General features: G+C 37.1%; 1 protein-coding gene across 1 annotated transcript; it reads right to left on the bottom strand.

Annotated features, from left to right (window-relative positions):
- Positions 1–3,983: 3,983 nt before the first annotated feature.
- Positions 3,984–14,379, bottom strand: LOC136235676 (uncharacterized). The gene is made up of 21 exons (XM_066025536.1): positions 14,157–14,379; positions 13,997–14,073; positions 13,810–13,887; positions 12,947–13,078; positions 12,348–12,398; positions 12,106–12,237; positions 11,862–11,984; positions 11,620–11,697; positions 11,300–11,392; positions 11,081–11,203; positions 10,426–10,509; positions 9,631–9,729; positions 9,322–9,513; positions 9,177–9,252; positions 8,963–9,066; positions 8,624–8,883; positions 8,453–8,539; positions 8,147–8,377; positions 6,173–6,251; positions 6,007–6,070; positions 3,984–4,452 (listed from the first exon to the last, which is right to left on the bottom strand). Exons 1-21 carry the CDS (start codon positions 14,245–14,247, stop codon positions 4,334–4,336), a joined length of 2,373 nt encoding a protein of 790 aa, XP_065881608.1. The 5' UTR covers positions 14,248–14,379; the 3' UTR covers positions 3,984–4,333.
- Positions 14,380–16,529: the final 2,150 nt, after the last annotated feature.

Here is a 16,529-nt window from a genome sequence, read left to right as displayed (position 1 = left end):
CTCATATCACTCTCGATCACTCTCCTCCAAGTTTGCTTAGGTCTTCCCCTACCCCTCACCACTACATCCCTTTGCCACTCTTCGGTTCTCCTAACCGGTGCATCAAGCGCTCTACGTCTCACATGGCCAAACCACCTTAGTCGGTTTTCTCTCATTTTATTCTCAATAGATGTGACCCCTACTTTTGTCCTAATTATTTCATTACTCACCCGATCCTTTCTCGTATGACCACACATCCATCTCAACATACGCATCTCCGCCACCGACATCTTATGGATGTGGCAGTGTTTCACTGCCCAACACTCCGTACCATATAACAATGCTGGTCTAATTGCCGTCCGGTAGAATTTTCCCTTCAATCTATTAGGCATGCCGGGGTCACAAAGGAAACCTGTAGCACTCTTCCATTTCGACCAACCAGCTTTAATCCTATGAGCAACATCTCCATCTACTTCTCCATCCGTTTGGATAATAGATCCTAAATACCGGAAGCAATCCGAAGCCTAAACAACTCTCCCATCTAGGGTGATTGTCCCTGCCTCCCTACTCCTATGGCCGCTAAACTTACACTCCAAATATTCTGTCTTACTTCGGCTCAACTTAAAGCCTCTAGATTCTAGAGTTTGTCTCCATAGTTCCAACTTCCTCTCCACTCCTTCTTTCGTCTCATCAACCAACACAATATCATCTGCAAACAGCATGCACCATGGTATACCATCTTGAAGTGAACTTGTTATTTCATCCATAACGATGGCAAAAAGAAATGGGCTTAGTGCGGAACCTTGATGCACTTCAATCGTAATAGGAAACTCTTCAGTCTTCCCAACACTAGTACGTACACTCGTGCATGCTCCCTCATACATGTCCTTTATGACGTCAATATATTTCCGCGAAATGTCTTTCCTTATCAAGGCCCACCAAAGTACTTCACTTGGTACCTTATCATATGCTTTCTCCAAGTCAATGAAAACCATATGCAAGTCTTTCTTCTTATTTCGATAGTGCTCCATTAATTGTCTCATTAGATGGATGGCTTCCATAGTTGATCTTCCCGGCATAAAGCCAAACTGGTTTTCCGAGATTTTCACCGTCCTCCTTAGCCTTTGTTCGATTACTCGTTCCCAAAGTTTCATAGTGTGACTCATTAATTTGATTCCCCGATAGTTGGCACAATCTTGGACATCGCCTTTGTTCTTATACAAAGGGATTAAGATACTTTTCCTCCATTCTGATGGCATCTTATTGTTTCTCCAAATTTTGTTGAAGAACGTCGTCAACCATTCGATTCCTCTTTCTCCCAAACATCTCCAAATCTCAATAAGGATGTCATCAGGTCCTACTGTTTTCTTCAACTTCATCTTACTTAATGTCATTTTGAATTCTCTGCAGGCATTCATGATTTATCATATCGTGATGGATACTTATATCTCCAACATCTTGTCTGCGATCTCCATTAAATAAGTCATCAAAATAGGACCTCCATCGTTCCTTTATATCCTTATCTCCAACTAGGACTTTCTGGTCCACATCCTTCACACATTTAACTTTTCCGAGATCTCGCGTCTTCCTATCTCTCATCCGAGCAATTCTATATATGTCTCTTTCCTCTTCTTTCGTATCCAATCTTGTATACAGATCCCGATTCACCTTTGCTCTAGCATCTCGTATGACCTTCTTTACTTCCCTTTTAGCCTCTTTGTATTTTTCGTAGTTCTCGTCACTCCTACATTTCCCTAATATTTTATAGGATTCTCGCTTACTCTTTACTGCTTGTCGTACTTCTTCTGTCCACCAAGATGTGTCCTTACCCGGTGGCATGCTACCTTTAGATTCCCTTAGAACTTCCTTCGCTACTTCCCTTATACTATGCTCCATCTTAGTCCATATCGAATCTATATCTAAATCCATATTACAAGTCCAAATATCTTTTTTGGTCATCTCATCCACAAATTTTTGTTGATTCTCCCCTTGCAATTTCCACCACTTAATCTTAGTCTCTACTTGTGGTGTTTGTTTTCTTATACATTTCCTACTTCGAAAATCAACCACCACTACTCTATGTTGGGTTGTCGTACTCTCACCAGGGATCACCTTACAATCAATATAACTCTTTCTCCAAGCACTCCTTACTAAGAAGAAGTCATTTTGGCTCGCATTACCGCCACTCCGATAAGTCACTAAGTGGGATGTTCTCTTCATAAACCATGTGTTCATGATACTCAAGTCATAGGCTGATGCGAATTCCAAAATATCATTTCCTGCTTCATTCTTATCTCCAAAACCATACCCTCCATGAACACTCTCAAACCCATCTCGCCTAGAACCCACGTGTCCATTGAGATCACCCCCCAGTACCATTTTTTCATCCCTAGGAACCTGTTGCACCACTTCCTCTAAGTCCTCCCAAAAAGTTTGTCTTATAGAGACATCTAATCCTATTTGTGGCGCATATGCACTAATGACATTCACAACCTCATCCCCTATCACTAGCTTAACACTCATAATTCTATCGCTCTTCCTAGACACCGCTACTACATCATCAATATACTCCCTATCAATAAGAATACCTACTCTATTTCTACCCTTATCATTTCCTAAGTACCAAAGCTTATAACCCCAAGGAGCTATCTCTCTAGCCTTGGCTCCAACCCAATTGGTTTCTTGTAGGCACATTATATTTATTCTCCTCCTCTTCATAACATCTACAATTTCAGCTAATCTTCCTGTCAAAGAACCTATGTTCCATGTCCCAAAGCGTAACCTACTACCCTTCCCCCTACCCCTACCATTACCATGGACTAGCTTATTTACCCGCAACCCTTGCATATTTGACACCACCCCCGGGTCCTGGGGTGGCGCGCCGCTTCGGGGCGACGACCTAGCAACCCTTGCACATTTATCACTACACCCGGGTCTAGGAAGTGCAGCGCGTCGCTGAGTAGGGAACGCCCCAACGATATTTATATCATGGTTCATGTCATAAGATGTGGCTAAGTTTTACGTTGGCCACCACAAACCTACCGCAACCCTCCTCCTTTATCCGGGCTTGGGACCGGCTGTAAAGGCCACCAAGTGACCCTCACAGGCGGAGTTTTTTATTTCAATAAATATCATAAAAAAATCTATTTAATCTATCAATGTTAATAAATTTTAAATACATATTGATGTTTGTCAATCTGTGAAATGCAACAATCAAGTTGAACTCGAAGCACCTGAACGGAATGAAGAAACGGTCAAAGAGGGACCGAAGTCCAACGTCCCTTCTCAATGCTTAAGCAGTAAGATATTTAGAGAAAGTAGATAGACTTGAAAACAAAATGTTGGAGTGTGTAGTTACATACCTTACGATGTCTTATGAATGGCTATTTATAAATAATTGGAACGTACCCATCTTTGAATGACTTTTCCACATATGAGTGGTTGATTGACTCATGCGTCCTTTTCCTTTTCCGTATTTCACGACATAATATCGGAACTAGGAGTGTATCTTTAAAATATGACGATGTTATTGATTCGCGTGTCCACTTAATTAAAAATTTGAGTTGAATTATATAATATATATCATATTATTTTAATATATTTACGTGTTAATAATATTAATAATAATAATAACTATTTAATCTTTTCAATATTAATAAACTTTAAATAACACCTAAATAAAATTTAATTTAAAGATCCAATAAATTATATAATTTAAATCATATTAAATATATAATTATTTAATAATTATTACTATTATTATTTATACTTCTCAATATTAATAACTTCACTTGATAATTAAACTTCAAATACACAAATAAAATTTAAAAGTTCAATAAATTATATAATTTAAATTGAATTATAATATATGTATATATATATATATATATATCACGTTATTTTATTATATTTATGCATTAATAATAATAAGTATTTAGTTTCCTTTTTTAATTTTTATATATATTAAATTTTATCATATTAAGATTTAATATAAAAATATGATATATTAAAATTAAACAAATATTATTATTAATAAATTTTTCAGTAATCTCGTTAAAATTTTAATATATTATAAAGTTAATTGTAAATAAAAATTAAAATACATTTCCACCCAACAAAAAAAAATCAAAATTTCACTAAAAACATGGCAGCATGTTTCCTCTCTATTTTCTTCTTTGCCTGTATAGAAAACCAAAATTTCCCTGCTCTTCCTAGCAAAAACTACACCCAACCAATCGCAGAATTCTAGTTTCCTCGAAAACCGCAATCAGCAATCTGAACCGAAGCTTCATTCCCACAGATAATCGCCAAGATTATCCGTTGATGTGTTTCATAATCAAGAAAGGGAGACTGATCAAGCATCGAGAATCAGGAACCGATGTTCTGGCCATTTCGGATATGCACGTTTATACAAGCTCATGCACACGGTATCATTCTGTTGAAGGATCCCGTTCAATGTGCACTTCATTGCCCCTGATTATCATCAAGCAGAAAGTTCTATTTAACATCTGAAATGCTGTGTAAAATCTGTTACTTTTTGACATGAGAACGCGATTTACAAAGACATTCTTCTTGCCTTGCACGACCCATTTGACATGATTATCATTTTCGTTTCATTTAATATCACATATAATAATTTGGAATTATATCGATCACCCCGTTTTGCCTAATGTTTCACTATGGTTACTTGCTCTAATTTGTATTGTAAAAATAACAGAACTTTAATATTTGTCCACTAAAGTTATGTATTTCCGACTTATTGTTCCGCAGGTAGGACTGTAAATGCGCCGAGCCGCTTGGCTCGATAAAAACTCGATCATGTTCTGCTCGATTTATAAAAGAGCTGAGCTTGAGCATGGCGAAACTTGGCTCAAAAGCTCGCGAACAAGCTCACTTATAGGTTCATAAACACGCTCGTGAGCAAGCTTGGTTCGGTTATTTTTTTAATAGTAGTATTTCTATAAAGGGGAAAATTAAAGAACGTAGTTTTGTGTAAACTTAGTCGGTAGGTTTCAAAACTATGTAGTTTTGTGTTAAAAAAATTCAAATAAACATAATATGAACATAATTAACAAGATTAGTGAACGGAGTTCATGGACATAATTAACGAGTTGCTCGCGAGCAAAACTTGTGAACAAGATTGCAAGAAGCTAACGAACAAGATGTTGAGCTCGATCTCTAGCTCGTCGATTTTCTAACAAGCCTAACATGAGCAGACCAAAGCTCGGCTCGGCTCGATTGGAGTTTAACCACCAAGTTCATGATGGATTAGTATGATTCCTATCTGCATAGGATACTAAAATATCGAACCATGAATGAAGAAAGGCATGAGAGGAAAGCATATTGGCTAGTGATTGTTAAGCCCCAATTCTTGACTCTAAGTCGAACAATTGACATGACAATCCATTGCAACCAATCTTTCTGAATTGTTTTGAATGTATTTCAGGATGGACTGGCGTGGTTCCTATACGCCTAGGATACTAGAATATCGAAATCGAACCATGAATGAGAAAAGGCATGAGGAAAGCATATTGGCTAGTGATTGCTAAGCCCCAAGACTCTTAAGCCGAAAAATTGTGGTCCTGCAGTACTGCAGTAGAGTTGAACCATCAAATTCATGATGGATCGGTGTGGTTCCTATATGCCTAGGATACTAGAATATCAAAATCGAACCATGAATGAGGAAAGGCATGAGAGGAAAGCATATTGACTAGTGATTGTTAAGCCCCAATTCTGGACTCTAAGCCGAACAATTGACATGACAATCAATGTTTAGGATAAGGTTAGGCTCTAACGTGGCTTGCGCCTATGTCAGCGACTCTAGCGGGACAAAAATCAATGTTTAGTTATAATTCAATAGCTAAGACGAGTGACAATCGTTGCGTTTTATCCCTGAAACGGACAACTAAAAATTTAATTGAAAAAATTGGCAGCCTACTTATGCAGTACTTTGAAATAAAATCTGCAACAGCAGAATGAGATGGAAGATATCTTGTGAAATTCATCTACATAGAGATAAGGACATACCGTGTGTTCCGAGAGGTTCCCTGATGCGACCACGGCGACCACACTTGGTCCACACTTCCACAGGCTGTAAGAATCAATGACATCAAGAATTTATGACACTTCAGGTAAAAGTAGACTAAATATTTGACAAATTCCGCTGCCATTTGTATTATGAAAATAGTCTTACCTTGAACCATCTTACATCCTCTGGATTGTGGAACATATACCGGACTGAAGCTTTTAATTTTGACACCCGTTGAGGGTAACTGCATCATCAGATAACTCGTTAGAACATTCAAATCATTTAACTTTGAATCTTAAGACAGAGAGTATAAGGGTAAATAATTTAAGCCTCCCTAAGGTTTAACTAAATATACTAGTAGGTTCTCGTGCTTTTAAAAATGATTTTAACGTAGCTTTATTTGGTTAATTAGGGTCAGTGTGCGCAATGAAATAGCTAGTGAGACCCTTATTACCAAGTTCAAACGCATAATACCTACTTATTTCGAGAGATGGAAAAAAAATATTGAGCTAGGCAGAAAACTTATGTCCAGTTTTTTTTCCATTAAATGGAAATTATGCATTTAAAATTAATGAAGCAAACAATGTATATTCCACAATATGTTGAGTCATTTAACCAAATAAAGCAAATGTTTTATCAAATAAAATAAGTCACACTAATGGAGAAGTGTTATAGAGTGGACGGAACCAAACTACGGAGATGTTAAAATTATTTCTGAAAATATGAAGAACTATTAGTACATTTGGTTGAATCTCAGGGAGGTTTTAACTAATTACCCTATTAATAATATCTCAGAAAGCAGCTCAATCCAAAAGAAGCGGAGACGACAAAACCAAGCTGCTTTTTGACCCTAGAGTTAAATATATCCTTTTAAACTCTATCCTTCTTATTATAAGAAAAAAACATAATGATTATTTTATTCTTTTAAATCTCATCAATAAGTAAGCCTAACACTTAATGAATAATGAGCGTTAATAAGAATCTAAAAACACTAATATGCCTTAGGTTGTTTGAGTATCATCTCTTGGATAAATATGTTTGCCCACAATACCATAAAGAAATCAGCTACTCGTTATATTTCAGAAAATTTTGGACAATTGTGAAGATCTAGTCCTAACTTGCTGATTCATATATATTATCCCAACTATTGTGGAATTCTAGCTTAGTTGGATTGAGTACATCACAGGAAGGTGACAGAGGTGGCAAAAGTACACACGACCCGATTACATGACACAAAATCGACATGCAATTTTAGTGTTTGGGTTTAGCTTTGTAGGTAATGTGTCATTTTTGGGTTGACAGGGAAATTTTTTGGTTCGGTTAGGGTTGACATGCTAACCCAAAAATGACACGAATATTTATAAAAAAAGGGCGGCCCGGTCGCACTACGCGTCCCTGCTGAGCGAGGGTCCGGGGAGGGGTCCCACCACAAGGGTGTACTGGGGCAACCCTTCCCCTGCCAATTTATTTGGCAAGAGGCCGCTCCTAAGACTCGAACCCGTGACCTCTTGGTCACACGACAACAACGTTTACCGTTGCGCCAAGGCTCGCCCTCTGACACGAATATTTATAATTATTGTTATATTGTCTCGTGATCTTACAGGTAACTTTTATTAATAAAGGTAATAAAAGTTACAATTATTACTTGCAAACACGACTCGAACCTCCTATATTGTTATAAACACATTACATGATCTCCCAACATGATATTAGCGGGCTTTTGGATGATTAGTGTTAATATATTAATCCAAAATGACATAAAATATTTGAAAATAGTATCATAACCTCCTATATTTTTAAAAGTCACCATTAATATCCGTATATGGTAAACGTACATGTGACCCGAAATGACACAAAATCGACGCTAACCAGATTATGACACGAAAGTTTTTGGGTTGGGTTAGGGTTGTTGAGTCATTTTGACACTAACCCGAAATTAACACGACACTAACCCGATAATTTCCACCTCTGACACCATGACAGACATTCTAGATCTATCAAACCCAATATCCGTAACCAGGACCAGGGAGTGAAGTGAGAGGCCAGATTCTAAGACAGATCGGGATCCAAAGGGGGAAAGGAGCAACAAATGCATATCCGCATGGTAATAATTGTGAGAGAACTTCCAAGGATTCATACCCGGTTAATATGATCTTCTTCAGTATTATCCTGTCAGGGTCTATGCATTTCAAGGAACCAACAGCAGCAACAGTGTGGGCATCACTTCCCTCAGCGCGTTTCATCACTATCAAAGGAAGAGGAGGAAAAGAAATTGGTGCATAAATTGACGCAATGCAGAATCGACCAGCATGAAGGAACCTCTCCATCTTGTGCTTGTCTGAGTTAAAGTTGTCAGTGGAAAATACTGGCCTGCAATGCAGAGAATGATCATACAAAATTCTCGTATATTGACAGCTCTTATAGAGATACTTATAATGTCATTACCTAGCAACAAATTGGCGAAACCCAACATGAAATACTAGTTCCTCTTTCGCTTTGATAGGATCATGATATGTTTCATGCTTCTTAATGCTGCAAAAAAAAATTCAAAGGCTCATCTTGTGAAACAAAAAGAGATCAAGCAAATCTCAGTGAACAGATCTTAATAGGAGGTACCTAAAATGAAGGACAGACATCTTCGACTCGTGCTGCAAAAGGCCACATGAAATAACGGGCGCCGAATTTGCAAGTACACATAGTCTAGAAGCAACAACAGTAGGTACATCCTTGATGTGAAGTCTTACAAACTGGCCTACTAATACACAGTCATCCCTGTTGCCTAAATCCACTTCTGAGGCCTTTGCAAAGACGTGTTTTTGTGTTTTTGCAAAATTATCGAAGGCAAAAATCCTGGCATATTCTTGAGGCAGTGACTCCTGAAATAAAATAAAACAAAAAATGAATTCTCGATAATCTGAGACAATAAATGCAATCACAAAGTCAGTAATACATTACTTTGGGGTCCCATGAAGAGGTCCTGAAAGACTTAAGACCTCTATATTTGGCAAAACGCTTTCTAGCAGGGATATCCAATGGAGTATCAACTTCATCTGGATATTCTGTAACACATAAAATAAAAGAGAAAGAACTACAATAAGAAATCAAACGAACATGGCAAAAAAACAAAACAAAAAAGAAGAGCATAAGTATGACTAGAAAAAAGGTTCACCCTCATCTTCAGCATGTGCTTCTTTAATTTTTCTGATCTCATCCTCTATCTGCTCCCTTGTTAAGTTTTCACCATCCTGCATGACAAACAAATGTCAGTTATACCCGTATGAGAGCACTCAAACCTGCCACAATTTAAGACTCACCATCATTACTGAGTCATTTTCAGTTTCGTCATCAGAGTTTCTAAGATCCAGGGAAGCTTGATCATCAAATTCTAAGGCATTGGTACCCTCCAGCTCTGGATTATTATTTTCAGTTTCATCCAGAACCATACCATCATCATCAGTTTCACCACTTGAATCCTCCTCATCTGTATCTTCGACAATCCAAGCAGCCTGCAGGAATTTGAGTAGGTGCAATTGATGCTTTCAGAGGAGGACACGATGCAATGGCAGGAAAATTAATATTACAGTTTACAGTATCAGAAAACAAGTATATGTACGAGCACAGACCTGGTAATCTGAAGTACCTCGGGGAAGAGTCCTTTTTTTGAGTGTTCTTTCTTTCTGGTTCTTATCAGCTTCAGCCATCTCTGCCTCTGTTGGCCATGTCTATAAGGAACAACAATGTCGTCAGAATATACTCAGAAAGCTAGTAACAATAAGATCGATCTGATACAATGTTGTCAGAACTTCAGTTACAACTAAATAATAAAGGAGAAGAAATCAACTATATTGGTAGGATTACGACACGGTTTCTTGCCTGCAAATTACACGTGAATGTATAAAAAAAAAAGGGCGGCCCGGTCGCACTACGCGTCCCCGCTGAGCAAGGGTCCGGGGAGGGGTCCCACCACAAGGGTGTACTGGGGGCAAGCCTTCCCCTGCCAATTTATTTGGCAAGAGGCCGCTCCTAAGACTCGAACCGTGAATGTATATTGCATTAAAATGTCATACTGCCGTCACGCTCTGCATATCCACTCACATGCTAGCCATTCCTTTTTATCATAAAATAGCTTTATGGAATGGATGGTTTTCCTTTTCTTGAAAAAAAAAATGCACGTGACTATGAGATGAATGTTTGAAACGGCAATTATAATATAATGCAGTAGTTGATGAGGAATCAAACACAAACCTAGAGCAGAACATTATAACATCAGAAAAAATCATAACATGCATTAACCCAAACAATCCAGACATTGAATAAGTGAATCCTAACTTCACTAAGATGATTGTAATGAATGCTTATTTTTAAGACTGTTCAAGATGATTGTAATGAATGCGTGTCCTTATGATTGTTCAAGTTACCTGTTCCCCTGCAAGAGGATCTGGAATATTCTCAACAAGCAAGGCCTCCTGTACCATTGGATCAGGGGCAATGGAACGACTAACCTGGAATAACAAAGAAAAAGAAACAAAAGGAAGAAGATTAAAGTTTTATTTTTGTTTTGAAACAAGCAGAAATTAGAGAATAACATCAATCTTGTTAAAGGATCAACAAACTTTGTCACACGTCATGCATCTAAATCACAAGTATGTCAACCGAAGACTAGAAAATCTGATGATGTCATATCCATGTGATTTAAATATATTGACATAAAGGGTACAAAATCTGACAGCATCATCTCCATGTGATACAACAACATAACAACAGAAGGATTTTCTTTATTGGCTGTAGAAGTAGATCTGGTGATGATATTATTGGAAAGAAAATATGACATATCATATCTGTATTTCTGGGAAGAACTGTACAGTGATATAAGGTGTGCTAGAACCAAATTGGCAAACACTAAAGAGAAAACATTATTCTAATGGGAAGAACAGCATGATGCATCGAAAACAAGTGATTTTAAGAAGCTCGAATGAAGTGAAGAGAAATGATGAATGAAGCATATTGATGATGAAATAAAGTCATAATCATTTCCAATCCTTGTTAGGTGACCGTTAAATTAAACAGCAATACCTCCACATCGATCACTTCATCTGATTCCATAGCATCTGGTTCTTTTCTTGCATTCAAAGGGAAAGGATCCTTTAAAATCTCTATCTTCTGCAGTTGATAATCTCCCGCACCAGAAACATGAACCTGATTGTGAGATATCAGATACAATGCCAGATTAGAATAATCAACGGCAAGAGACAAACAGTTTGCCAAAAGCACGCCAAAGCCTGAATTCCTTACCAGCTGATTTACTGACAGGTTGCGACCATGTAGATAACCAGTGAGGAGAATGGTAGATTTTCCTGGATTTGATTCATTTGGTACCATATTAACCTATAATCCATGGATAAAGCATGAAACAATAAGAAATATGTGGGTTGACAGAATAGATTATATGTAGAAAGAGGAAGTAAAGAACAAGTGACAATAGATTCAATTAATTAGCCATTCTAGTCCTTGTGAGCAAACTGTCTTGAGGAAAACAAAAAACAAAAGACTTTATCATTCCTCAAAGTGACCAAGATTTTTCCCTAGAGATAAATCAAAGATGATGTAAGCACCTTTTGAGACATGAGATAAGACCGTTGGTTTCTCCAATGAGGCAATGTTAGTCTTTGCTCCTTGAATAGCCATAGGAACTGCAATATATATAAGAAAGCATATAAAGAGTGCTACCACAAGCAAATATACCAAAGAACATGCATCATACAGGTTATAATAATTACAAATATATTTCAGTAATCATAAAACTATAATGCTGAATAAGAAAGAAAAGTACTTCTGTTCAAGTTAATTATACTACCTTGTGCAAGTCATCTTTTGTATCTGCTGGGTAGAACTTGCAATCCTCCGGGAACTCACTAGCAATCTTAGAAGTGCATGTCTTCTTAAATTCATTTCTTCTTTTCAAGTCAGTAGGTAGATCCTACAAAAAAAAAAAAAAAAAAAAAACAATTTAGTTAGATGAGAAAAACCTTTAATTGATTACTGAAGGTGTTCTTATGGAAATTTCAGATAAGTAGAAAGAGAAGCGCATAAAATCTTACACGAATGAAGACAACTGTACTTGGTAAACCAAGTGACCTAAACACAGACAAGCACTGACTTCCAAATGAATCAATATAGTCAGAAGCACTTTCTTCACTGGCTGATGCCACAAAAGCGATTAGATCAGCAACCTATGTTCCAGAAAATGTTCCGAGAGATTAAATACAAAAATAGCAACAGACTAGAGGCCCCAGTTACCAAACAAAATTGGGAAACAAGTACGGTTGCATAAGCTGTGTACCTTGGCCAATTCCATACACGATAACAAATCACCATGACGTGCTTTCAATACCTAAGGTGCATGATATTAGAAAGAGAGTCAACTACAATATGGTAAAAATTCAAATAAAAGGTCTCATTTATGACGTAGAATAAGTACTAGACAAGAAATAATAGTTTTAAAACATAAGTGGCTGCTGGTAGCTACTTATTTTGGTACATGCCAAGAAGATGAAACAAAGTAGAAATTGTCATTTTGCAACACGATATCCCAGTTTTAGAATGTAAAATGGATAAGTCAAACCAAGTTAATGCTGAAGATCTTCCATTTAAAAGTGATCTCCCATCAGAAAAAATGACTAGGTTGTCTAAATTTTAGAGATAATATTTTCAAATAACACCCTTCCTCCAATGCATTGCCAATTTTCCATAATAATAAACAAATTTGGCTATGACCATATTAATCATAAATGTCTAATCTAATCTTTGGTGAAGGTTAATTATTGGAAGTGGAAACTAAGAATTCATACAAAAGGGCAATCCTTTACAATATTAATTAACGACAGTTAGTGATATTAGCTTTGAGTTTCTTAATATGAAAATGGCAGTATTGGAACCTACAGTTGCTCTCAATTTGTACTCGGAGGAAGCTACTGTGGACGACGTAGCACCACCACCTTCAGGTGACAACACTCTCAAGAGATCTTCCGAAAGTGAATCTATGTCCACCGAAGCAGAAAGGCCAAAAAGAACCTGTCATACAAAACAAAGAGAATGAACCCACAACAAACAAACACGTAAGTGAACTTCACCACAGCAGGCTTAATCAATATACTACTACTTTCAAAACAATCACAAGCATAACAAAGGTAGGGGGTGGCAATTTCTGATAGGATTTAATGAGACAACCCGACTGACACTACATGATTACATTAATTCATTATAATCGGTTAAAAAACTAATAATCTGCATACAAATTATATATAATTAATTATAAACTAATTGATCTATATTTTATAGAATAAAATATAATCGACGATTATATTAACCGAACACCAGTGTCTGGGCTTATCTCAGGCCTGCCTTTAATCCAATTAAATCAGCCTATAACTCAGACCTTAGTGTAATCAATAGCTCCGGAATTAATATAGCCATTATATTCATTATAAGCTTAATCTAACTTGGTTGGGTCAAACTTTCTAAGCGTGCGATCCTAGCTCGGCTCATTCAAAATTGATAGTGAACCCGAATCCATCCTTCAGTTCACAAATCATAAGTGATCTCTAGCAAAACACTACAATTATCCAAACACTAGTACAAACAGAAGGTAGTAGCAACCAGAATCCATACTTTGCTGATGGATATCTATATTTAGCATGAGGCATGGTCCTGTCACGATTATCAATTTTATTGCATTTGTATCGTATGGTTCATATGGAACATATAGATAACATAACACGATTTCCCTAGCCAAATGTACTCACAATTACACGGGGAGGACTTGATGATCCACTTGAAGCCCTTTTTTCTTTCAGAAGGGCGGCCTTTTTCTGCTCCCGCAACTGCAAAATTATAGTATCCAACATATTACAGCAGCAGAGCTACACTTCAGCATATTCCGCTCAAGAACGACGAAGAAGACTAAAAAGAGAAAAATTAACATCACAGTACCATCTTATTACGCTGAATTCGAACTGCTCGAGCTCCCTTAGAGGCATTTCGTTCTGATTTTGCGATTCTACTCTTATCTAGTTCAAGAAAAACAAAATCATTCTATCGAATTCCGCAGGTAGGATACATAAAAAAAAACAGAAGGTGAATAGAACAATACCTTTTTGAGCTATTCTATGAAGGTTACGAGATGATTTAGAGGAGAAGCGGGTTTTGTGAGCTTTATTGACTTGAGCTCGAGATCCTCCCATGATTACTGAGAAAATCGAAGGTCTGAAACCCTAGAATATCATTAGAAGAAGCGAAGAACTGAAGAAGTCTTCCACCTTCTGCAAAACCCTGTTTTACAAAGAGAAGAAGCGGTAGGGTTTTACTTTGGCACTGGTTTCTTACAATTTTGTGGTGGGATTATAGAGACGAAACGACGTCGTTTGCCTAAGAGACGTCAAGTCGTTTGTTCTGGTCGTTTTAGACGACAGTGTAAGTGATAAAACTACAAATCGAAACATAATTCTAGGGATAATTTAACCGAGATTATCGAACCGAAATTTTAATTTGATTTGGTTATTTTAACATAATGGTTCGATTCAGTTTTAATTATGACATAGTTTGGTAATCCGTTTGTTGGTCCCGTGTAACTTAATATGATTAGTTCCAAGGGGGGTTAGGAACTAATGTAACTTTTTCGCTTAATAATGCTGACTTAATTAAATGTTTGACAATTTAACTCTTAACTCAGCTTTAGGTCAGCAAGGCTGAGTGAGATGTGAGACAACTTTAATCAGAAACTGACTAGAGCTGTTTCAACTGTGAGTTGGAAAGCAACACTTTAAGTTAGCTACCAAGTCAGCACTCTGATTACTCAGCGTCGGCTTATACAGATTATTTACTGAGCAATTTTAAGCAATCAACACATACATATATATATATACCAAGAGAAAGAGTTAGAGATTACTCAGCAGACTTATCCTGGTTCGGCCTCACCGCCTACGTCCAGTCCCCGGAATCCTTCCGAGCTTTTTCAATCCTCTACTGAGCTCTTTAAAGGTAGAGCACAAACCGTTTACAATAGCAACTGAGTATGCAAGAGTACCATCCTCTATTCGTCTACTCAATCCTATCTACCACTGAACACTATAACCGAGTATTCAGATTTTCTCTACCACTGAGTACTATAACCGAGTACTCAGCTTCACTCTTCTAACCTTTACAATTGATATAAGATTGTTCTTACAAAACGAAGAACACTTTAGATGAATAAAATTCACTCTAGACTTTTACACAATGATTGGAATTTGGTGTAAGAACTTGCTTTTTCTATTCAGGCAGCTTCTCTTTTGGATTTTTGACTTAGTGAAGATTTTGCTTGTCTGTATCTCTCTTGTATGTTTTCGGCCATGATCCAAGTGATGATCTTGTCCATGTATAGTGAATTCTGAAGCTTCAATGATTTGAATTCCGACATGTCCGTTGAGAGTAAACGGTCTTCTTTCGTCATTGATTGGTCAGCTTCCAGAATTGCAGGCCAATCTTGTCGTCTGTTTTTTTAGCAGGAGCTAGGTTTGCCAGTTTCGTCTTCTTGCGCCAGGTTTGTCTTCTTGCCAAAAGTCAGATGGTCCATGCGTCTCGAAAAGGTCCTTGAAACGGATTTCCGAGGCTTCTGAAGTGTGTCAAACTTTGTCTCACAAGTTGACGGATAATTGGACACTGACTTGATTATCACTCAGCTTGACTTAGCGGCGACTTGATATTTACTCAGCTTGACTTAGCAGCTTCGCCCTCAAGCTTTTCTGAAGAAGACATTTCTTTCGTAAAGCTGAGTTGCATTCTACTCAGCTCTGCTGTGTGACTTGCTCATGCTGACTTTATTTTGTCTTTCTTTTATAAGCTTTCAGTTCCTGTTCTCGTTAGTTAATTCACTCAATATTGAACAAACTCATTAGTACAATTAAATCAAAGCACTTAAATTTAATTGTTTTAATCATGGAATAATTTAAATAATTTTGTCAAATCAAAATCATGTGGAAAGGTGTTTCAACAAACTCCTCCATTTTGATGTTGGCAAAAGTATTTAATCAAGGAACTCAGAGTTGAGCATCCCTCATGATTTTTGACCTTTTTATTCTTTTGAAATTACTCCCCCGTAAGGGTTGCATTTGTTGACTTAGTTCAACTCTAAACCTTCTAAGATCTAATTGAGTGAATCTAAGACTTGAGTCCACTGACTTAGTTCAATTCTAAACCTTCTAAGATTTAATCGAAAAGAGCCTAAGGTCAGCTTCCGAAGAAGGTCAATACTTGGAACATTTATTCATTTACTCAATTTTGATACCAGTTAAGTTCAGGTATCAGAGTTGGGTTTATCAGAGTTGAGGTATACTGAGTATATTTTGCTTGTTTAATTTTTATGTTCACAAGTTTTAAGTTGTTGTTCAATGAGTAGTTTCATGAGACAGATCAGCATATAAACATAGCAAGTAAGCATCGCATATATAAAAACAGTTTGTAGAATAGATGCTTATATAGATAGATA

This window comes from Euphorbia lathyris, chromosome 7 (assembly GCF_963576675.1).
Source record: "Euphorbia lathyris chromosome 7, ddEupLath1.1, whole genome shotgun sequence".
Classification (NCBI taxonomy): domain Eukaryota; kingdom Viridiplantae; phylum Streptophyta; class Magnoliopsida; order Malpighiales; family Euphorbiaceae; genus Euphorbia; species Euphorbia lathyris.
This window is presented reverse-complemented; position numbering and strand designations above follow the sequence as displayed.

Bases quoted from the DNA above. Each gene is read 5' to 3' on its own strand.
- LOC136235676 (XM_066025536.1), bottom strand. From the start codon at position 14,247: ATGGGAGGATCTCGAGCTCAAGTCAATAAAGCTCACAAAACCCGCTTC. The intron at 12,238-12,347 runs GTACACAGCTTA...TCTGGAACATAG, and splicing joins CGTGTATGGAATTGGCCAAG to GTTGCTGATCTAATCGCTTT. The intron at 9,067-9,176 runs GTGAACCTTTTT...TATGTGTTACAG, and splicing joins AGCACATGCTGAAGATGAGG to AATATCCAGATGAAGTTGAT.